The 16,821-nt window shown below is 46.7% G+C and overlaps 1 protein-coding gene across 23 annotated transcripts in view; it reads left to right on the top strand.

Moving 5' to 3' along the window:
* SEC31A (SEC31 homolog A, COPII component) overlaps window positions 1–16,821 on the top strand; it is a 67,146-nt gene that overhangs the window by 48,341 nt on the left and 1,984 nt on the right. For 9 of the 23 annotated variants that reach the window (XM_084855482.1, XM_084855473.1, XM_084855489.1 and 6 more), the window contains 6 exons: window positions 1,276–1,626; window positions 7,618–7,656; window positions 10,659–10,717; window positions 11,542–11,817; window positions 14,115–14,234; window positions 16,415–16,486. In XM_084855482.1, coding sequence (XP_084711608.1) covers window positions 1,276–1,626; window positions 7,618–7,656; window positions 10,659–10,717; window positions 11,542–11,817; window positions 14,115–14,234; window positions 16,415–16,486 — 917 coding nt within the window. The remainder of the gene's footprint in view (window positions 1–1,275; window positions 1,627–7,617; window positions 7,657–10,658; window positions 10,718–11,541; window positions 11,818–14,114; window positions 14,235–16,414; window positions 16,487–16,821) is intronic. The other 14 variants (XM_084855491.1, XM_084855493.1, XM_084855488.1 and 11 more) reach the window with 4 other exon arrangements.

Here is a 16,821-nt window from a genome sequence, read left to right as displayed (position 1 = left end):
CCTGAAGTTCTGCACCCCTGCTATAAAGCAAGGATGGTTAGCTGGCAGTCTGCAAGGTCAGTCTAGCCACCCCCACTCAGGTAATGTTACCTGGTCTGAGATAACCCTACCAAAAATTAATCAAAGTGTGGCAAAAGATTAACCCACTTTTTCTTCACTCCCCCCCCCCATTTTTCCATTCAAATTGTAAGACGCAAAGCAATCCCACGTTTGTTCTTCATCTCTCTTTAGATCTTGTTTATAAAATGTAAATATAGGTATTCTTTCTGGATACTATGCCTGAGCACGTGTCTTGTGCTCAGGCAAGAGGAAACCCCATAATGCTAGATCACACCAAAATTGTTATGAAGCCTGACCACGTGTGGGGGAAGTCAGTTTGTCTGGCAAGAGATGCTTCTGCTTCTTGGACCACTACCCTGAGAATTCTGCCATTGGCCATCCCTTTTCTTGAGTAACCTTATAAAACTTCTTAATTGACAAGGAAGAGCAGAATATAAATATTTTAAATAAAAATATGACAGCTTTTGGATTGCTTTTTCTGTCTTATCCCAAAGGCCCAGAATGGCTTATACCCGTATCTTACGTTTTCCTCCCAGCACTATTTGAGAGGACAAGAGATAGTGGCTTCCCCAGGGACCTTCCCAGTGAGATTTATGCCTGAGCCTGTGTTTCATCTTGGCTGTCTGGCTCATTCCCTTTCAAACCCAGTCCTTGGTCCACCGTGCTGTGTTGGTTCGGGTAGGATTGACAAGTATCGCTTAGGGCATCTTGGAGGCCTTAAATAAATGAGCGTTAGATTTTGCAGTGGAATAACTGCAATCCTGCGGTATTACTTTGATTTTTCTCTCTCTTCCCTCCCACCCTGCCCAAGTTAATAACAAATGTTATAGTACTTAACAGCCAAGCAATTTCTATTCCAGGAGAGGGGGCTGGGCAGTGCAGTGCAGAGGGGTTTTTTTTTAATCTTACGGGCCAAGGAATTGTCAGTCCGACGCTAATGGTTATAATTTCAAAGGAAGAAATGGCACTCAGCTGAAAAATGTGTCTTCTAAATTAGTAAGAGGTAGTTACATGAGTTCTGATGTGCTTTGTTTTGATTTTTAATTCTATGTAGAGATTGATTGGAGTTTTCTTTTTAATGTTAACAAGGAGCCTAGCCAAAGTCTATGATCTGGAATAATTACACGCAGCCCCTCTCAGGAAGGCTGTGTGTTCTCAATGTGAGTCAGACCTCGCTTCACGAACTAACATTCTCCTTTTTCCCCTCCAATGTAGCTTGTCAGCCAGCACAGCAGTATTCTTTCGGAACGGGGGGACCGTCGCTCTATCAACCCCAACAGCCGCCTCTCACTCCTCCTGCTTCAGCCTCCTACACTAACCCCAACCCTCCTTACATGCCCTCTAATCCTCCCAGTTCCATGCCTTCTCAGTTATATCCAGCACAGCCCCAAGCCTCTCCGACGAGCTTGAATCCGAGTTCTCCTCTTCTTCCTCCCCCTCCTCCTGGTGCCTCCTTCCAGCATGGCAGGCCAGGAGTCCCAGCCTCTTCTATGCCGTATGCACTGCCTCCTGGACCAACAGGTACAGAGCCTGCAACCTGTGAGCTCGCTGCGTCCCAAAGAACAGGTCTGCGCTTGAAAGAGGGCTTTGGTTTTGCATTTTGGAATGGGGATAACATTTTATTTATTATTATTACTATTACTAACCTTGCATGTGTATGCTGGTTTGGTTTTCCCGAATCATGCAACATTGTGGTCACACTTTAGTGTTTCTGAAAGTGCCGTCATCCTTGGCCTACTGTATAGCATCAAAGATTTGCTCACTGGCTGTAGAAACCAGCAAGTATAAGAGCTTCCAGACTGTGAGTCAGAGTATCCAGAAATAGTCCAAGAGCTTTTCGCTGCATATCAAAAGGAGGCTCTCAAGCTGGTGTGCAGTTACGAAAGGGCCTTACCACCCTCCCTGCTCCTCTGCTTCAAATTCTCACTTTAACAAGGGCATCTTCTGTGTCCCTGTTGGTTAAAGGGTGACCTAAAACTGCTAACCAAAGGAGAGCCAATTAGGGATGTTAGAGAAATCCACCGCGGATTCAAATGAGGCCGGACTCTTTGGAATCTGGCCTCTGGAATCCGTGGCGGATTGGCCCCACTTACCTCCGCTCCAGGAGGATTCCGCATGGGACAGCACTTGGCTGTTTGTTCCACCGGAGCTGTTCTCCTCTGCGCCAATCGCCTTAAAAAAAAAAAAATGGCGATCGGCGCGGAGAACGGCTCCGGCCGTAAGCTTACCTGTCAAGGTAAGCGTCCAAGAATCCACTCCGGAGGATTCCAGGGGGGAGGAACGGATTGCCTCCCCCCCCCCCCCCAGGCGGATTCCCCACTAGAACGGACAGTGGGGAGTCTGTATATCCCTAGAGCTAATGCATTAAATGCTGTTGTCTACTTCAAGGGCGGTGGAATGGAGTCTGGCTTCTCTTCTGCTTTTGGCGTGCCCCGAAATTGTTTAGCCAGTTGTTTGCAGTCTGTGTTCTAGCACCCATGAGCCTCTCACAGTAAAGTGTGGGTCCAGTTATTTATTTTATTACACTTTTCCCCACCCTTCCTCCTGAAGATGAGAGGCGGCATATATGGTTCTGCCCCTATCTATTTTAAATCATTACAACAACCCTGTGAAGTGGGCTGAAAGATAGTGACTGGCCCACGATCACACAGTGATTAGAACCCAGGAGATCTCCCTAGTTTGGCATTCAAACTACTATACTGCATTAGTTCTCCCAGGGTAGAGTTTCCTTACATGTGACCTGGAGTGGCGTTGTTGCTGCTTATCTCTGTGGGTTGAACCCATGATGCTCTGGAAATCTGTAAAGCTTCTGTCCAAAGAGTGCAGCTGTAATTGTGTATTTATGAAAGCATGAAAACACTGGGAGCTTTATACTTTCTCAGAGCAGCATGGGAAGAACAATTGTGGTGGCAGCAACCACGCCTCTGCTAGCACTGTGTAAAGCAGCCTTTAATTGCTGTCTTTTTAGCACTGGTCCCTAACAAAGATTGCCCTGTTAATAGGGCTTGAGATGGCTTTAGGTGAATGTGGAACTCTATTCTTGTTTAGAGGTTGAGAATGTTTTGTTCTGATCTCTTTGGGGGGAAAAACCCTCTGAAGACTGTCATCAGGGTATGCTTTGTCAAAATTGTGTCCAATTCTAACCAGAACAAAATGTATCAGCTGGTGATTCAGTCTATCCCAGCCCTTTTTATTCATTGCAAAGTCAACTTTTCTGTTGGAGCTGCACCAGTATTGATGAAAAGGAACACCTTTTAATGGTACGTTTTCCCTTCCCATAAACTAAACAGAAGCATGTGTGCATGACTAGAACATCTGCTCATACACGTACAGTACATTAGCATGGTATGAAGAATGAATGGCCTAGAACCAAAGAGCGATTGTGACACTGCCTTTGTTAATGTTTTTTTTCTTGGGCAGCTTTTGATGCATGGTAACAGACCTGTTTCTTTATCCATATCATTCAACTCTCTTTTTTCTTTTAAAAAACATTACAAATGAGTATACCATAAGAGGAAAATGTGGAGATTGTATTTTGTCAGAGGTAATGAGGCGTAGGTACGTGTGTCTGCGGGTATAAAGTAGGGCTGGGGAACCTCTTTCAGCCCAAGGGCCAAATTCCATTTTGGAGACGCTATTGGGGGCCACGTTTTGGCAAAAGCGGTGTGGCCAAAAATACAGAAAATACCAGCATATTGTAGCTTATAGCTCTTACTGCCAGGAATGAAGCTTTAGGAGAGGCATTTCAACCTTCTAGAATGTGGAAAAAACTGTGCAAAAGCCAGGAAACGACCAAACAATCAGTTGCTGGGGGAAAGGGGTGGAGCTAGGGGAAGGAGGCATGGCTATCTGAGGGCCAGAGTTGACCCCAGACTTGAAGTTCCCTACCCTTGATATAAGGGATAATGAGGGTGTGTGTGTGTTGTGTGTTTGTTTTGCCAGGAGGTAAAGGGAGCAAGACTACCGGAGATTGAAGTCTTTAGTTGAAATGACATTACTTACACAGCAGCTGCCTTTGCAGACTTTTAAGGCAGTTGCCCTTTTGGGATAGAAAAACAGATTAGAGGACTTGGGGAATTCCCTGTCTAGAATACAGAGAGAATCTTGACGCATTTTGCAAAGAGTGCTGGTGAAAAAAAGGCTTCCAGTCACGATGGCTGGATGCCTCCAGTTTGCAACTGATTGGTTCAAAGCTGGTTGAGGCTGCAATCCAATACATGTTTACCCTGGAGCAAGTAGCACTGAAGTCAACAGGAGTTACTTCTCAGTTGATGTGTATAAGATTGTGCTGTAAGAACATCCACCAGATGTCTGGCATTAATTGTTTTATAAAGAGCTCAGCTACAAATAAACAAGGTTTCTAGGCTTGGTCATGCTCACTTTGACGTGCAACAGGTCCTGGAATTGTCGCCTACAGCATTTCCCCCTCCTCACCACTACCCCTCCTTCATGTTCTTTACTTGAACTGGTAGGGGCAGCAGAAAGAATCCTCTCCTGAGCCCTGGAAGAGAGCAGGCTTCAGGAGGGCCTCACTCACCCCACCCTTTGTGTATGCACCGGGCTTCTTAGATACCCTGGGATCAGTTACTTTTTCCTTACTTCTCTGCATTCTGTTTCCTTGAGGATCTGTATATCTGCCACGGGCAGAGCACCTCAACTGGGGGGGGCTTATCAATAACATCATCACCTCTCCTGTCAGAGATGTGGCAGTTTCAATAACTGTAGATGTTGGACTGTTTAAAAAACACACAGAAAACTGCACACTTGCCAGGTGACCCCCTGGTGACTGACATTTGTCAGCGTTGATTTTAAGCAAAAAGGCATCCCTTGATTTCCCCTTCTGTGAATACAAACTGCTGTAAAGCCAGCACTTTCAATTAAGAGCCCATTAACTCGGCCTGTAGAGACGATATCACTTTTGTATTGAGCAGCTGGGTGAAAGGCCAAATTTCAGGATATGAAGTGGTTGAGAGAGACAGGGCATTTCCTTCTCAGGGTGAATCCAAGGAGAGTGGTGAGGGAGCGACCGTAGCTCAGTGTTGGAGCCCCTGCTTTGCATGGAGAAGGCCCCAGGTTCAATCCCCAGCATCTCCAGGTAGGGCTAGGAAAGAATCCTGCCTGAAACCCTGGAGAGCTGCTGCCAGTCAGTGTCGGCAATCCTGGGCTAGATGGACCCAGGGTCTGACTCGGTATAAGGTGGCTTCCTGTGTTCCTAAGGGTGGAAGGCAGGTGAGCCGCAGCCCAGTGTGTTCCGGCCGCAGCCAACATTTTATTTCTGTTTACATTTCTACTCTCTCTGCCCTCCGCACTCAGGGCAGCACTGATGCGGTCATCCCATTTTATCCTTGCAGTGCCCCTGTGCGGTTAAGTGAGGCTGCAGAGAGAGTCACCCTCATGAACCGCCCAGTGAGTTTCGTTGTTGGGCAGGGTTTTTGAAACCAGGCCTTGCCAGTCCAAGCCAAACGTTCTCTCCATTAAACCAGTCATTTTCAAGCAGAGATCCCTCAGAACCCTGTGGTTCCTTGGAAGCTTCTCCACAAGAAGGACATTAATGGCAAGCACGTTTCTTTGCGACATTTTATTTATTATTACATTTATGCCCCGTTGAGAGTGCTGACACATTCCCCCAAATTTATTTATTTATTAAATTTATATCCCACCTTTTCCCCCTCTTGCAAGGAATCCAAGGTGTCTTACATAGTCCTCCTCCGCTCCATTTTATGATCATAACAACCCTGTGAAGTAGATTAGGCTGAGGGTCAGTGACTGGCCCAAACTTGCCCAATGGCCAAGTGGGGGCTAGAACCTGGATCTCTCCGAGTCCCAGTCCAACTCTAACCACATGTTTCATGTGGACACATGGCTTGTTCCCATTACCAGCCTTCCTTTCAAGGGAGCGTTAGGTGAATTTTAAGTTGAACGAATGCAGGGTAGTGGTGCCTGGGCCTCTGCCCTGATATGAACTAAATGGGCCAGTTCACATGATCAAACAGACCACTGTGGCTGCCGCATGTGTGGGCAGCCATTTTGAATATTCAAGCCATGACCAAGGCCTGTCATGTCATCCATACCCAGCGACGGTGAGTTGTGCAAGGGTTAAAACAACTCTTGCATAAACCATGGCTTGTTTTAGGATTATGCAAGGGTTGTTTTACCCTTGCACAACGCACCCCTGCTGGGTTTGGACGACGCAACAAGCCACAATTGCATCTTGAATATTCAAAAGCCTCCCAGCACATGCCGCAACCCACCATGGCTTAACTAAGTCATGGTGCACTGCGGTGATTGTGAGAACCAGGTCAGTGTGTAACCATAGTCTTCTCCAACTTGGTGCCTTCCAGTTGTATGGGCTGGGGATGGTGGGAGTGGTTGGGATGGTGGACCAGCCATAGAATATGCCCCAGAACCTTCCACATTGTGCCTTGGCTCCTTAGTACATATACGGAAAGGATTCCCTGAAGATAGAACATTTTTTCAGAACACTGCCCTGTACCTCAGTGGCTCTCTGCTGTGGTCACCAGCAAACATCTGGTGACATCTAATCTCCATTTTGACCTCCAGCCCTACCCAAGTCATTAGCTATACCATCAGTAGTGTGCTCCAAGTGGAGAACAGAGGCACTGCAAAGCCAATGGTTCCAGATAACTTAAGAGAGTCAGATATCTGCTGCAGGAATACAACCTGTATTGTGCCTCTTTCATGGCTCAACCCACATAGCACTCAATTTATTACACTCTTTTTTCTTCCCTCACCATCCCAAGTGAAATTTTAAAAGATTTTTAAAGCGCTATTTCACTGATAAGTAGCAGCATTCATACAGAATCAATAAGGTGTTTTGTTACTTAGGCAAACATACTTAGTGAAACTCTAAAAACGTAAGAAGAGCCCTGCTGGATCAGACCAAGGATCCACCTCATCCAGCATTCTGCATACATGGTGGCCAACCAGCTACTTGTGGGAAGCCCACAAGTAGCACATGAGTTTACTAGCACCCTCCCGCTCATGTTCCCCAGAAGCGGTGAACAGAGAGATACTGCCTCTGATCCTGGAAGTCGTATATAGCCATCAGGACTAGTAGTCATTGATAGTCTTATTCTCCATGCATTTGTCTAATCCACTTTTAAAGCCATCCAAATTGCTGGCTGTCATGACATCTTGTGGTAGCGAATTCCATAGTTTAACTATGTACTGTGTGAAGAAATACTTCCCTTCATCTGTCCTAAAGTTCCCAACAATCAGGTTCATGGGATGACCCCATTGGGTTTTAGTATTATATGAAAGGGAGAAAATGTTTCCCTGTCAACTTTCTCCACACCATGCTTAATTTTGTACACCTCATGTCTTTCTTTCTAAACTAAACACCCTTTCCTCATAGGGGTGTTGCTCCAGCCACTTGTATGACTAACTGGGTGGTAAAAATGGTAAGAATGGACAATTCTGATGTGTTCTCTGTATCTTTGCAAATGTTTTGCAGTGTATGCAAACCTTGAAAAGCTAATAATAGAGATGAATCTTTTTTTTATCACCTCCTGAGTTGTTTTTGCATTTTGTCTGCAGACTATCAATCCGTACAAGACCAAGCCAATATCCTACAAGGTGAATTAGATACATTCTAAAATGGAAATCTTTGAGGCACAGCACGGAACAAATCAGACTTTAGCGGTGCATGTGACCACAGATTCAATACCCTGGGCTAATAATACTTGATACATCCAGTGAAATTTAACACCTAATAACATTTAATCAACCCATATGGTTCAAGTCAAACAGCAGAACTGGGCTTTATAACCACAGATGTGAACAACTTTTAAAACAGATATTTATAACATTTATAGTACACAGTAGTAATGTTCTAAAATATTAATTTCCATGGTCTGCGCTCCACTGAAAGTTTTTTTGTGGCAAACAGGACAGTATGGCTACATTTTCTGATCAGAGTAGCTGAGGTCATCCACTCCTCAGAATAGTTCCCACTGTCCTTCAGTCAGGGTTGTGTGTATGCTGCCCTTAAAAAGAAAATAGTTTGTTTATTATGGGTTAAGTCCAACATCACATGTATGGACTCCTGCTTCTGCCACAGGGCTCCCCCTTGCTCTCCCCCCTGCAGCCCTTGCACACCCCTTAAATCTTCTCCAGAGAATCCCTTAACCAATTTATTCTGCATCCTTTCCCGTTTTGAGTAATTCTGATTTTACTTGCCCAAGGAGCTAGACAGGGCCCTGAAGCCCTGCCCTTAACCACTGAAACTCTTCAGTCAGCAACCCAGCTGGCTTCTGAGTTTTGAGCAAGCATTGCCCACACACTGTCAGCATATTTTCCTCAGTCATGAAGGCTAGAATCTTGCCTTTTAAAAAAGCAACGACAACAAAACTGAGAAGCTCAGGACACAAAATCCTGTGCCCGATACTCAATTTTGAGCATACACACAGCCCTGTCTTTAATTGCAATTGCGGAGCCATGTGGAATGTTTACCAAATTTCTCAACAGAATTGCCTGGATCCTAGATTTTAAGAGAATGGATGTTGCAATTTGCTGAACTTACAATGCTGTGGTTAAAAACTCTAGCTGTGATTATTTTCGCTCAGTTAGCAATGTTGAGTACCAAACCAGCATTTCTTCTTGAGTATCCTTTATGTTGAGCTCCATACAATAGATCCAATTAAGGCTGCCATCCTAAGCACACCATTGAGGAAATCCGCCATACTCCTGAATAAGAGCAAATTCTGCCGAGAAAGTCGGTGTCCGCCTCTTTGAACTTCATGCTGTGTGCATCTTCTGTTCCATTTTCTGTAGGGCTTTCTCGGAACCAAGAACAAATTGTCAGTTAACTCTGGCTTTACCCCTAAAAACAACCCAAAGTGCCTGAGTTCAGATGTCACAAGAGCAACCTACGATTGGGGCTATTGTAGGTCATTAACAGGAAGCGGAAAGTGTGCCTCGAGGCAGCTCGCTCACTTCCACTCGTAACCGGCAAATCATGGGTCAATTAACCCATAATTTTCTGTTACATGCGAACCAGATCACTGTGTACCTAGAGCTCCTGCACATTTATGTCACTCTAGGGAGCAGCTCTGTATATGAGTTCCATGTGAATGTGTGAAGCTCCAAGCATCTGAGCTCTAAGGCCCAGGAGGAGCAATAGTATGCAGCCTTTCTTATTCTTATGCCCAGTGAAGATTGTTATGAATTCAGGTGGCAAGATTTGCCAACACATTCTCTGGCTGTTAAACGCTCCTTGCGCAAAACAGCTGTAAATCTCAACTAGGCACCTAAACTGAGCATGTTTGCAGCGGCTTTGTTTTTCTGATCTTCCTGGTTTAATCTGAACTGGATTTTTTAATGTTGGTGCTGCTGTGGATTTATGGTTTGCAAGAGCCTAATGATTCTCTTCTTGTATTAATTCAGCAGAGTCTAGTTGCATTTTTTAACTGTCTGTACTCAGAAGGGTGGCAATGAAATTCAAAATGGCTTGAGCAGTAATGTGTGTAAACTACCTGCTTTCTTCCAGCATCGTATACTGATTGCTGCTGATTTCAGCTTAACGTTAACAGAATTATTCCAGAGGTAGCACTCCAGTTGTACTGAAACCTAGGCTGGTAAAGAGTCTTCCAGGGTAAACAAGCAGAGGTGTCCTGATACCCACAAGCCTTCTAGTGGCTAATCCATTTGTTCCGCGGTCTCCATCTTGAGATTGAGGCTAAACTGCAGACTTTATGGCCACAACATCTGGCCTAATCTCTGTCCTTTTGATTGCGGGTGGGGGTTCTCCCACTCCTCACTTTTGTGCCATCTAGCCTGATGCAGAGTTTTAGAGAACTCGAAAGCTTGCACGCTGTTTTGTGGCATCGTGGTTGGTCCTAATAAAGGTGTTGCCCAGCTGTGGATTTTGGATTATTTTTTTCTCACGGGCCAGCAGGGCTATGCTTTTAAAGTAGAGCCAGGTATCTTGACAGAATTACGCAGCTGCAAGCCATGTGTACTTTACAGGTATAAAGATTCTGAGGCATCATTCACGTCAGGTACAAGGAGCATTGATTGGGGTGGGGGGTTGCTGTATCCACACAATGTGCAACTCCTAATGCAGTATTCCAAGGAGCTGTCCATTGATAACAACTGCCGAAACAAATCTCTAAAATTTCAAATTCTGGTCAGCAAGCCAATAATAATAATTAAAAATCCATACTTATAAATAACAAATCTATAATCATGTGTGCTAATTTATTTATAAATCAGTGCCAATTTTGGTAGCGAGCATTGCTTACAAATGACTAATATTAATAATTTTATTGCACCATTTATCAGTGTACACAATGCTTTACACTACAGAGTCACATAAGCACAACACACACACAGGTCCCTGTCCCAAGAGGTTTGTAATGCACATTTTGATGGCGGGGGGGAGGAAAGGGTAACAGAGGCAAATATGCACAAATGCAGGCTACATGGAAGAGGTGGGTTTTGCATTCATGTTGCAAATACGGAACACGTTTGTCCTGTGAATTGTCTTGATCTGGAGGAAATAGTAACTGTGGCAAATTTCTCTCTTCTCTGTCCTGATTTTCTAGGACAGTTCTTGATATTGTCTGTTCTCGTTGCAGGACCTCAGAATGGCTGGAACGATCCTCCTGCCTTAACCAGGGCTCAAAAGAAAAAGAAGGTACTTTAAAGGAAAATTCTCACTTACGGAGACCATCTTCGGAGGCCTTCTGTAGGCGTCACTGCTGTTGGCAGTTAAATGGGTGGCACCCAGGGAGAGGCCCTTCTCATATATAGCACCCCATCTTTTAAGAAAATTTTAAGGCATGGCCCTCTAAGTTGTTTATTCAGCAGCCTAAAAAAGGCCTGCTAAGGTTTGGTAATAACAAGATGTGTTTGAAAGTTAGTTAATTGGTTAAAAACCAAATGGTTGATGAGCTACAATAAACTTTAAGCCAAGGATGTGGAACCTCTGGACTGCGGGCCTCATCATGCCTGTGGAGCCTCATTGGGTTCTTCCAGGGATCTCCCTGGAGAAATTGCTGATGCTCTCTCTGATCTGAGATTGGAAATAAATAGCCCTGGCCCACGGGCCGCTCCCCCATTGAGGAGATTGGAGATAACAGCGGGGATGCAGGGGACACAGGCAATGCTGGGAGGTGTGGCCACTCTTCCCAGCACTGGCTGAGTCCTTTCATGCAGCAGGCACCTACCCAGCGCTGGGTAGAGCGGCCTTTTAGCACCTGCTGAACCGCTTTCCTCATGCTAATAGTGGCATGGAATTCCATGCCTTTCTCAACACAAAGGCAAAACAGGGGGGGGGTTGAAGTCACCCACGGGGGGGGCTGTTTGGCTCCCCACCCAAGAAGGGTTCTGCATCTCTGCTTTAATCGGTGAACAGGCCCGCAAAACAGAGTAGTAAGTATAACTGCTTCCGTATGTATAATTGGAATGCTTTTTTTTAAATAAGTCAAGCTGTTTCTTATTTTACTTTCTCCTCCTTAGATGCCTGACAACTTCATGCCTCCTGTTCCCATCACAGCCCCAATCATGAATCCTTTGCCAGACCCACAAGCTCAGCTGCAGCAGCAGCCTCCGACTTCAGCACCACCGCCAGCCCAGGTTCCGTTTCAGCCCTCCCACCTTCCTCCGGGGCAGCCGATGTTACAGCACCCTTTCCATATCGTTCCCCAGCCTGGGGGTCAGACTATCATGACTCCTGCTGTGTCAACATCTAGCATGGAAGGAGCGCCAGGAGCTCCCATTGGCAATACCATACAAGTAAGAGCCGGTGCCAGGACTTCGTTCCCTTTGGGCCGCTGTCTGTCTTCCAGGGGCGCGATACGGCTACATGGGGGATCTTGCTTGCAAGGTTCATTGCAGGAACTGCATGTACAATCCTACCATGGTAAACTGTTCTCTGGAGCGTTTTGAATGACTGCAGTAATTTCACCTCAGCGGCTTCAAGCACCGTGGGTGGGGAGTTGTTCACTGTGGGATTGAATGCAGACCTTTTTCCTGCCATAAATCCTGCCAGTAAAGGCAGGAAGGAACGTGTTTGCCTCCCCTTCTTCTGCTGCTGCCCTTGAACGTTGGCCACCAGAAGAACTTCCCTCCCCCCCAGTCCCCTCTGGGTGTGCTGCTTCCTTGCAGTGGCTGTTGCAGTTTGTTGCCCTAGGCAGAAATGAATTGTGGCCCCTGCCTGGCATCTTCTCGTATGATGGGGAAGCAGCTGTGCTCCCTCTTTGCTCAGTAAATGGAACCAGGGTGATGGGCTGCCACTGGGGAAATCCCCTGGGAAGGGGGTGGGTGGGTCTGCAGCCCCTTTTCTCTGCTCCGTAGAATGAGTAAGTGAAACCGGCGTTATCACTGAGCTTGACAGGGTAGCAGTGAGAAACGGCTCTGGCCAGGAAATCAGTGGGGTATGATGGACGGACGACTGCGGCTTCCTGCCCCAAACGCTGTTGCCCCAGAGCTCTGAAGCAGAGTGGCAGAAGGGAATTGTGTCCACCCCTCAAAGTTTTTTCCAATTAGCCCACATCTCTGAGAGGTAGAAAGGGGCGGGACCAAAGTCAAAGGGGGTGGAGACAGAAATGCCAGCGTATTGTAGCGTAAAGCTCTTCCTGCCAGTAACTCAGCCTTAGGAGAGGCCTTTCAACCTTTCAGAATGGGAAAACCTGCACAAGAGCCAGAAAACCACCAAACAATCAGCGCAGGGGAAAGGGGGGTGGTAGGGGAAGGGGGCGTTGCCATTTGGCCCATGGGCCTGAGATTCTGCACCCCTGTCCTAAAAGTCAGTCACCTCAAGCAGCTACCTATAAGTGCCTATTAGATTGGGCCATTCCTTGCTATGAGGCAAGGGGCCTATCTAGGGTGGGAACCTTTGGCCCTCCAGATGGTGTTGGGACTCCGAACTCCCATTGGTCCGAACCAGTTTGACAAATAGTCAAGGGTGATGGGAGTTGACTTCAGCAACATCTGGAGGGCTACAGGTTCCCCAACCTTGGTCTAGGCAGTCTTTCTCAATTGCATGTGTGCACATGGGTGAGGAGGCCATCATCTGGCTGGATCCCACGATGTCTTACCAAGCTGCAGAGGATCCCTGGACAGGCAGCTGTTGACTGAGCAGGCAATTGCTTCTTCTCCCTCCCACTTGTTCAGTGGGGGGTCTACTGCATTAAGAAACAAAAATCCTTTGACTCTGTAGGCTGTCAATGAAAGCAAATGATTCATAAATGGGGGCTCGTGAGAGCCATGGGGGTGGGTTGTTGTGTTGTGGGGAGACGTTGGCTCATTTCGGCCTCATCGTAAAGCAAGCAGAATTTGTCAATCACGATTGATTTTAACTAGAACATTGGTGTTTAATGCCGAGGTTAATATTTGCTTTCTCCATAACTGAATGTAGGCCCAAATGTATGGAGTGCAGAATTATAGACTGATCTGTAGCACATGATTCTCCCATGATAACCAGGAAAGCCGCGTTTGTCAATGTTATCATAGAATCATAGGGTTGGAAGGGGCCAACACGACCATCGAGTCCAACCCCCTGCTCAGTGCAGGAAGCCTGATTCCCAGGCAGTCTCCCATCCAAATACTAACTAGGGCTGTCCCTGCTTAGCTTACAAGATCAGATGAGATTGGGTGCATCCAGCCCTTTGCCATGTTTTCTCTACTGGCAGCAAGGCCACTCCTACTATTAGGTGGCAAATTTGGGAGCTGGGGAGGGACTCCTAGAGGACGCCATATTTTTTACCACAGTGGTGGGGAGGGGGAATGGAAAGCTGGATTTTTTTGCCTCAGGCACCCAAATGTCTTGGCCCAACCCTGGATATTTAACCAGAGTGGACGTTGCAGATGGGAGTAGAATTTCGTTTTGGGAAATGGTGGGCTCTGAGGAAACTGTTGATTGTTGTTCCCTTTCAATAAAAAGATTGGGAATATGTGACCCCAAAGTGATCTTCTACGGCTGCAATCCTGTACATGCTTACCTGGGAGTAAGTCCCCTTGAACTCCAGGAGACTTGCTTTCCAGGAGACTCGCATTGGCCAGTGCCATAAGTCACTCTTCCTCTCCCCTAGCATGTGCAGTCCTTGCCAACAGAGAAGATAACAAAGAAGCCCATTCCTGAGGAGCACCTCATCCTAAAGACCACATTTGAAGCTTTGATCCAGAGATGTCTCTCTTCAGCTGCGGATCCGGTATGTCTGTTGAACAGCATGGTAGCGCGCTCTGTCTTAAAAAAACCAAAAACATGTCTGTGTAATGTAACCACACATTCAAAACTGGTGGCATCCATTGCTGTGTGGTGTGTTACCAGAGATGATGTACAACCTGTGTGAGAACAAATTCAAGTGTTTCCCAAGCCAATTGGTTCATGAGGACCTTGCATACAGAAAAGGCATGCAGAATATACATCAATAAATATATATGCGAAAATGGGAAGCAGGGATGTCCTGTAGCCCAGTTAGCTGCAGGGGGGTCATAATAGCTCAGTTGGGGAGTGCATGCTTTGGTCCCTGGTTCAGCCCCTGGCATCTCCAGCACAGCCTTTCCCACTCTTGGGTTCCCCAATGCTGTTGGACTACAACTCTCATCTCCCCCAACAACCAGGCCCAGTGATCTAGGATGGTGGGGTTTGTAGTCTGTCAACATCTGGGGACCCTGGGAGGGAAATGCTGAGCTAACCAATCTCAAGTAGCTGGTCAGAGGGGGGAAGAGAGAGAGAGTTCTGCCAGAGAACTTGCAGACCTGCTGCCAAACAGTATTGGGTTACAGATGGGCCAGTGGCCTGGCGAATCATAGAGTTGTTGGGGGGAAGAGGGTTTAGGTAGGAGGGGGAGACAAAGGGGTTTCCCTCCACCCAAAAGCCAGCTCTTCTTTGAAACCTCTCTGCAGTCTCACAAGACTGCACCTGTACAAGCCACTGCTCAGAACCTTCTAGAGTAGGGGTGGGCAACTCGTGGCATGTGGGCTACATGTCTCCCCCTCCCACCCACCCCCACCGGCCTTTTGTGCAGTCCCTGTTGATCCTCCACCATCAAATACGAATTTGCCACAGCGATAAAAAAGTGGTGATTTTGCTTTAAAATAAAAGGAGCGGGAAGCACGCACCTTGTTGGAAGCAGAATCACACTCCTGGAAGGCTCCTGGGGGTGCAATTTTGCTTCTGGACAAGGCGTGCACTCTCTGCCCACCTTGTTTTCAAGCAAAATTGCTACTTTTTTGCCTCTGCTGTGCTGCCAAATTTTAGTGGCAAACTCAGCAGCAGCAGGGATGTGGCCCCTGGAGTGGTCCTAGATTGGCAGTGCAGCCCCCTGACTTCCAGACGTTGCCCACCCCTGCTGTAGAGCTCTAGCTAAATTTGGGTGCTTCTACTCCTCCCCTCAGCAAGACACTTCTGTGCACATGCACTAAAGAGCAGAGTGTGCCCGTTCCCACCGCGTTCTTTTCCAGTGACTTCAGGAGCAACAGCAACCAGACTTTCCTCCGTAGTTTTCTTCCCACTGTGAGCCCACCCGTTTCAACTCTGCCGCTGTCAGAGAAGAAATCATACACAGTTCCAAGGCCTCTTTTCTTGTAGGTGGCGTTGAATGCTCCTTGGGCACTGCGTAGAGAGAAAAGGAAAAATGTCTTGGGTTTGAACGTTTTCAAACCCTCAAAAAAAAGCTGTATAAATATTCCAACAAAAATTAAAATGTGAAATCCTTTCCTTGGGCTACTTTGTGAGTAGGGCTCAATAGCTAGGCTGTGTGAGGGGCCGTGCTGGAGAGATTAGGCTGGTCACCTTCACTGCCTTCTCAGAAATCACCTGCCAATAAATCCCTTTTTCCCTCAAATCTGTTCTCTTCTCCCTCCCCCCACCACACAGCCACTTTTGCGAGGACCTTAACATATCTCCCCTCAAATATTAGAGCAGTGGTGGGCAAATGGAATTGGGTGGGAGGCCATATAACCCAGATAAAAGGGGGTGAGGCCATGCCCCCTAAATCCATGATGGCTAAGCAGGCCAGATGGGGAATGTGCACAGATAGGGGGTTCCTCTCCCCTGTATTAAAGGATCCAACTAGCTAGAATTTAGCTCCCGCCCCTCGCTCCAGTTTTCTTGCATGGAGGGTTTTCTCTGCAGAGAAGAGGGGGGGAAGTTGCACAGTCCCATGCAACAGGCCAGGGAGCTTAGGAGAGGCATCAGTGTGTCCAAGGAGGTTTAGCCTCTGTCACCAGCCCATCAGGTGGTAAGCAGAAAGGGGGTGATCCATTCTTTTCGCCCACAGATATACTCTACACACTTTAAAGTACATACGAATGAGGCTCTGGTCTTATGGCAGTAAAGTGAAGCTAACATTTTCAGTAACATTCTATGTTCTATTCCCTCCTGTAGCAAACCAAGAGGAAACTAGATGATGCCAACAAACGCCTGGAGTCTCTGTACGATAAACTTAGAGATCAGACAGTAAGCTTTACTTGTTGTTGTGCATTACACTTGTACCCTCCCGTTCTTCTGTAGAGCTCAGAGCAGCTTCCCTAGCGTTCTCAGGAGGTCTCCAAGCCAGGCATGCAAAATGTCACCAGTAGAACTGCTTCATTTTGTCTTCAGATCATTCTCTGGGCATTTTAATTTATTTTTAGCTTCATTTCTCTTCATTCGAGCTTTTAAAACAGTTGTGCAGAGTCACTGTGGTATGGGGCGGGTCCTGTGCTGTTCTGAAGAGTAAGTTCAGTGCATTCCTGGGGGTTTCTTTGTGTATCCTTTCTTGTGGTGATGTCACCAGGAGATAGTTTTTGTAT

This window comes from Heloderma suspectum, chromosome 5, assembly GCF_057233095.1.
Source record: "Heloderma suspectum isolate Gila_16-S chromosome 5, 16-S_ref, whole genome shotgun sequence".
NCBI classification, from domain to species: Eukaryota; Metazoa; Chordata; class Lepidosauria; order Squamata; family Helodermatidae; genus Heloderma; species Heloderma suspectum.
This window is presented reverse-complemented; position numbering and strand designations above follow the sequence as displayed.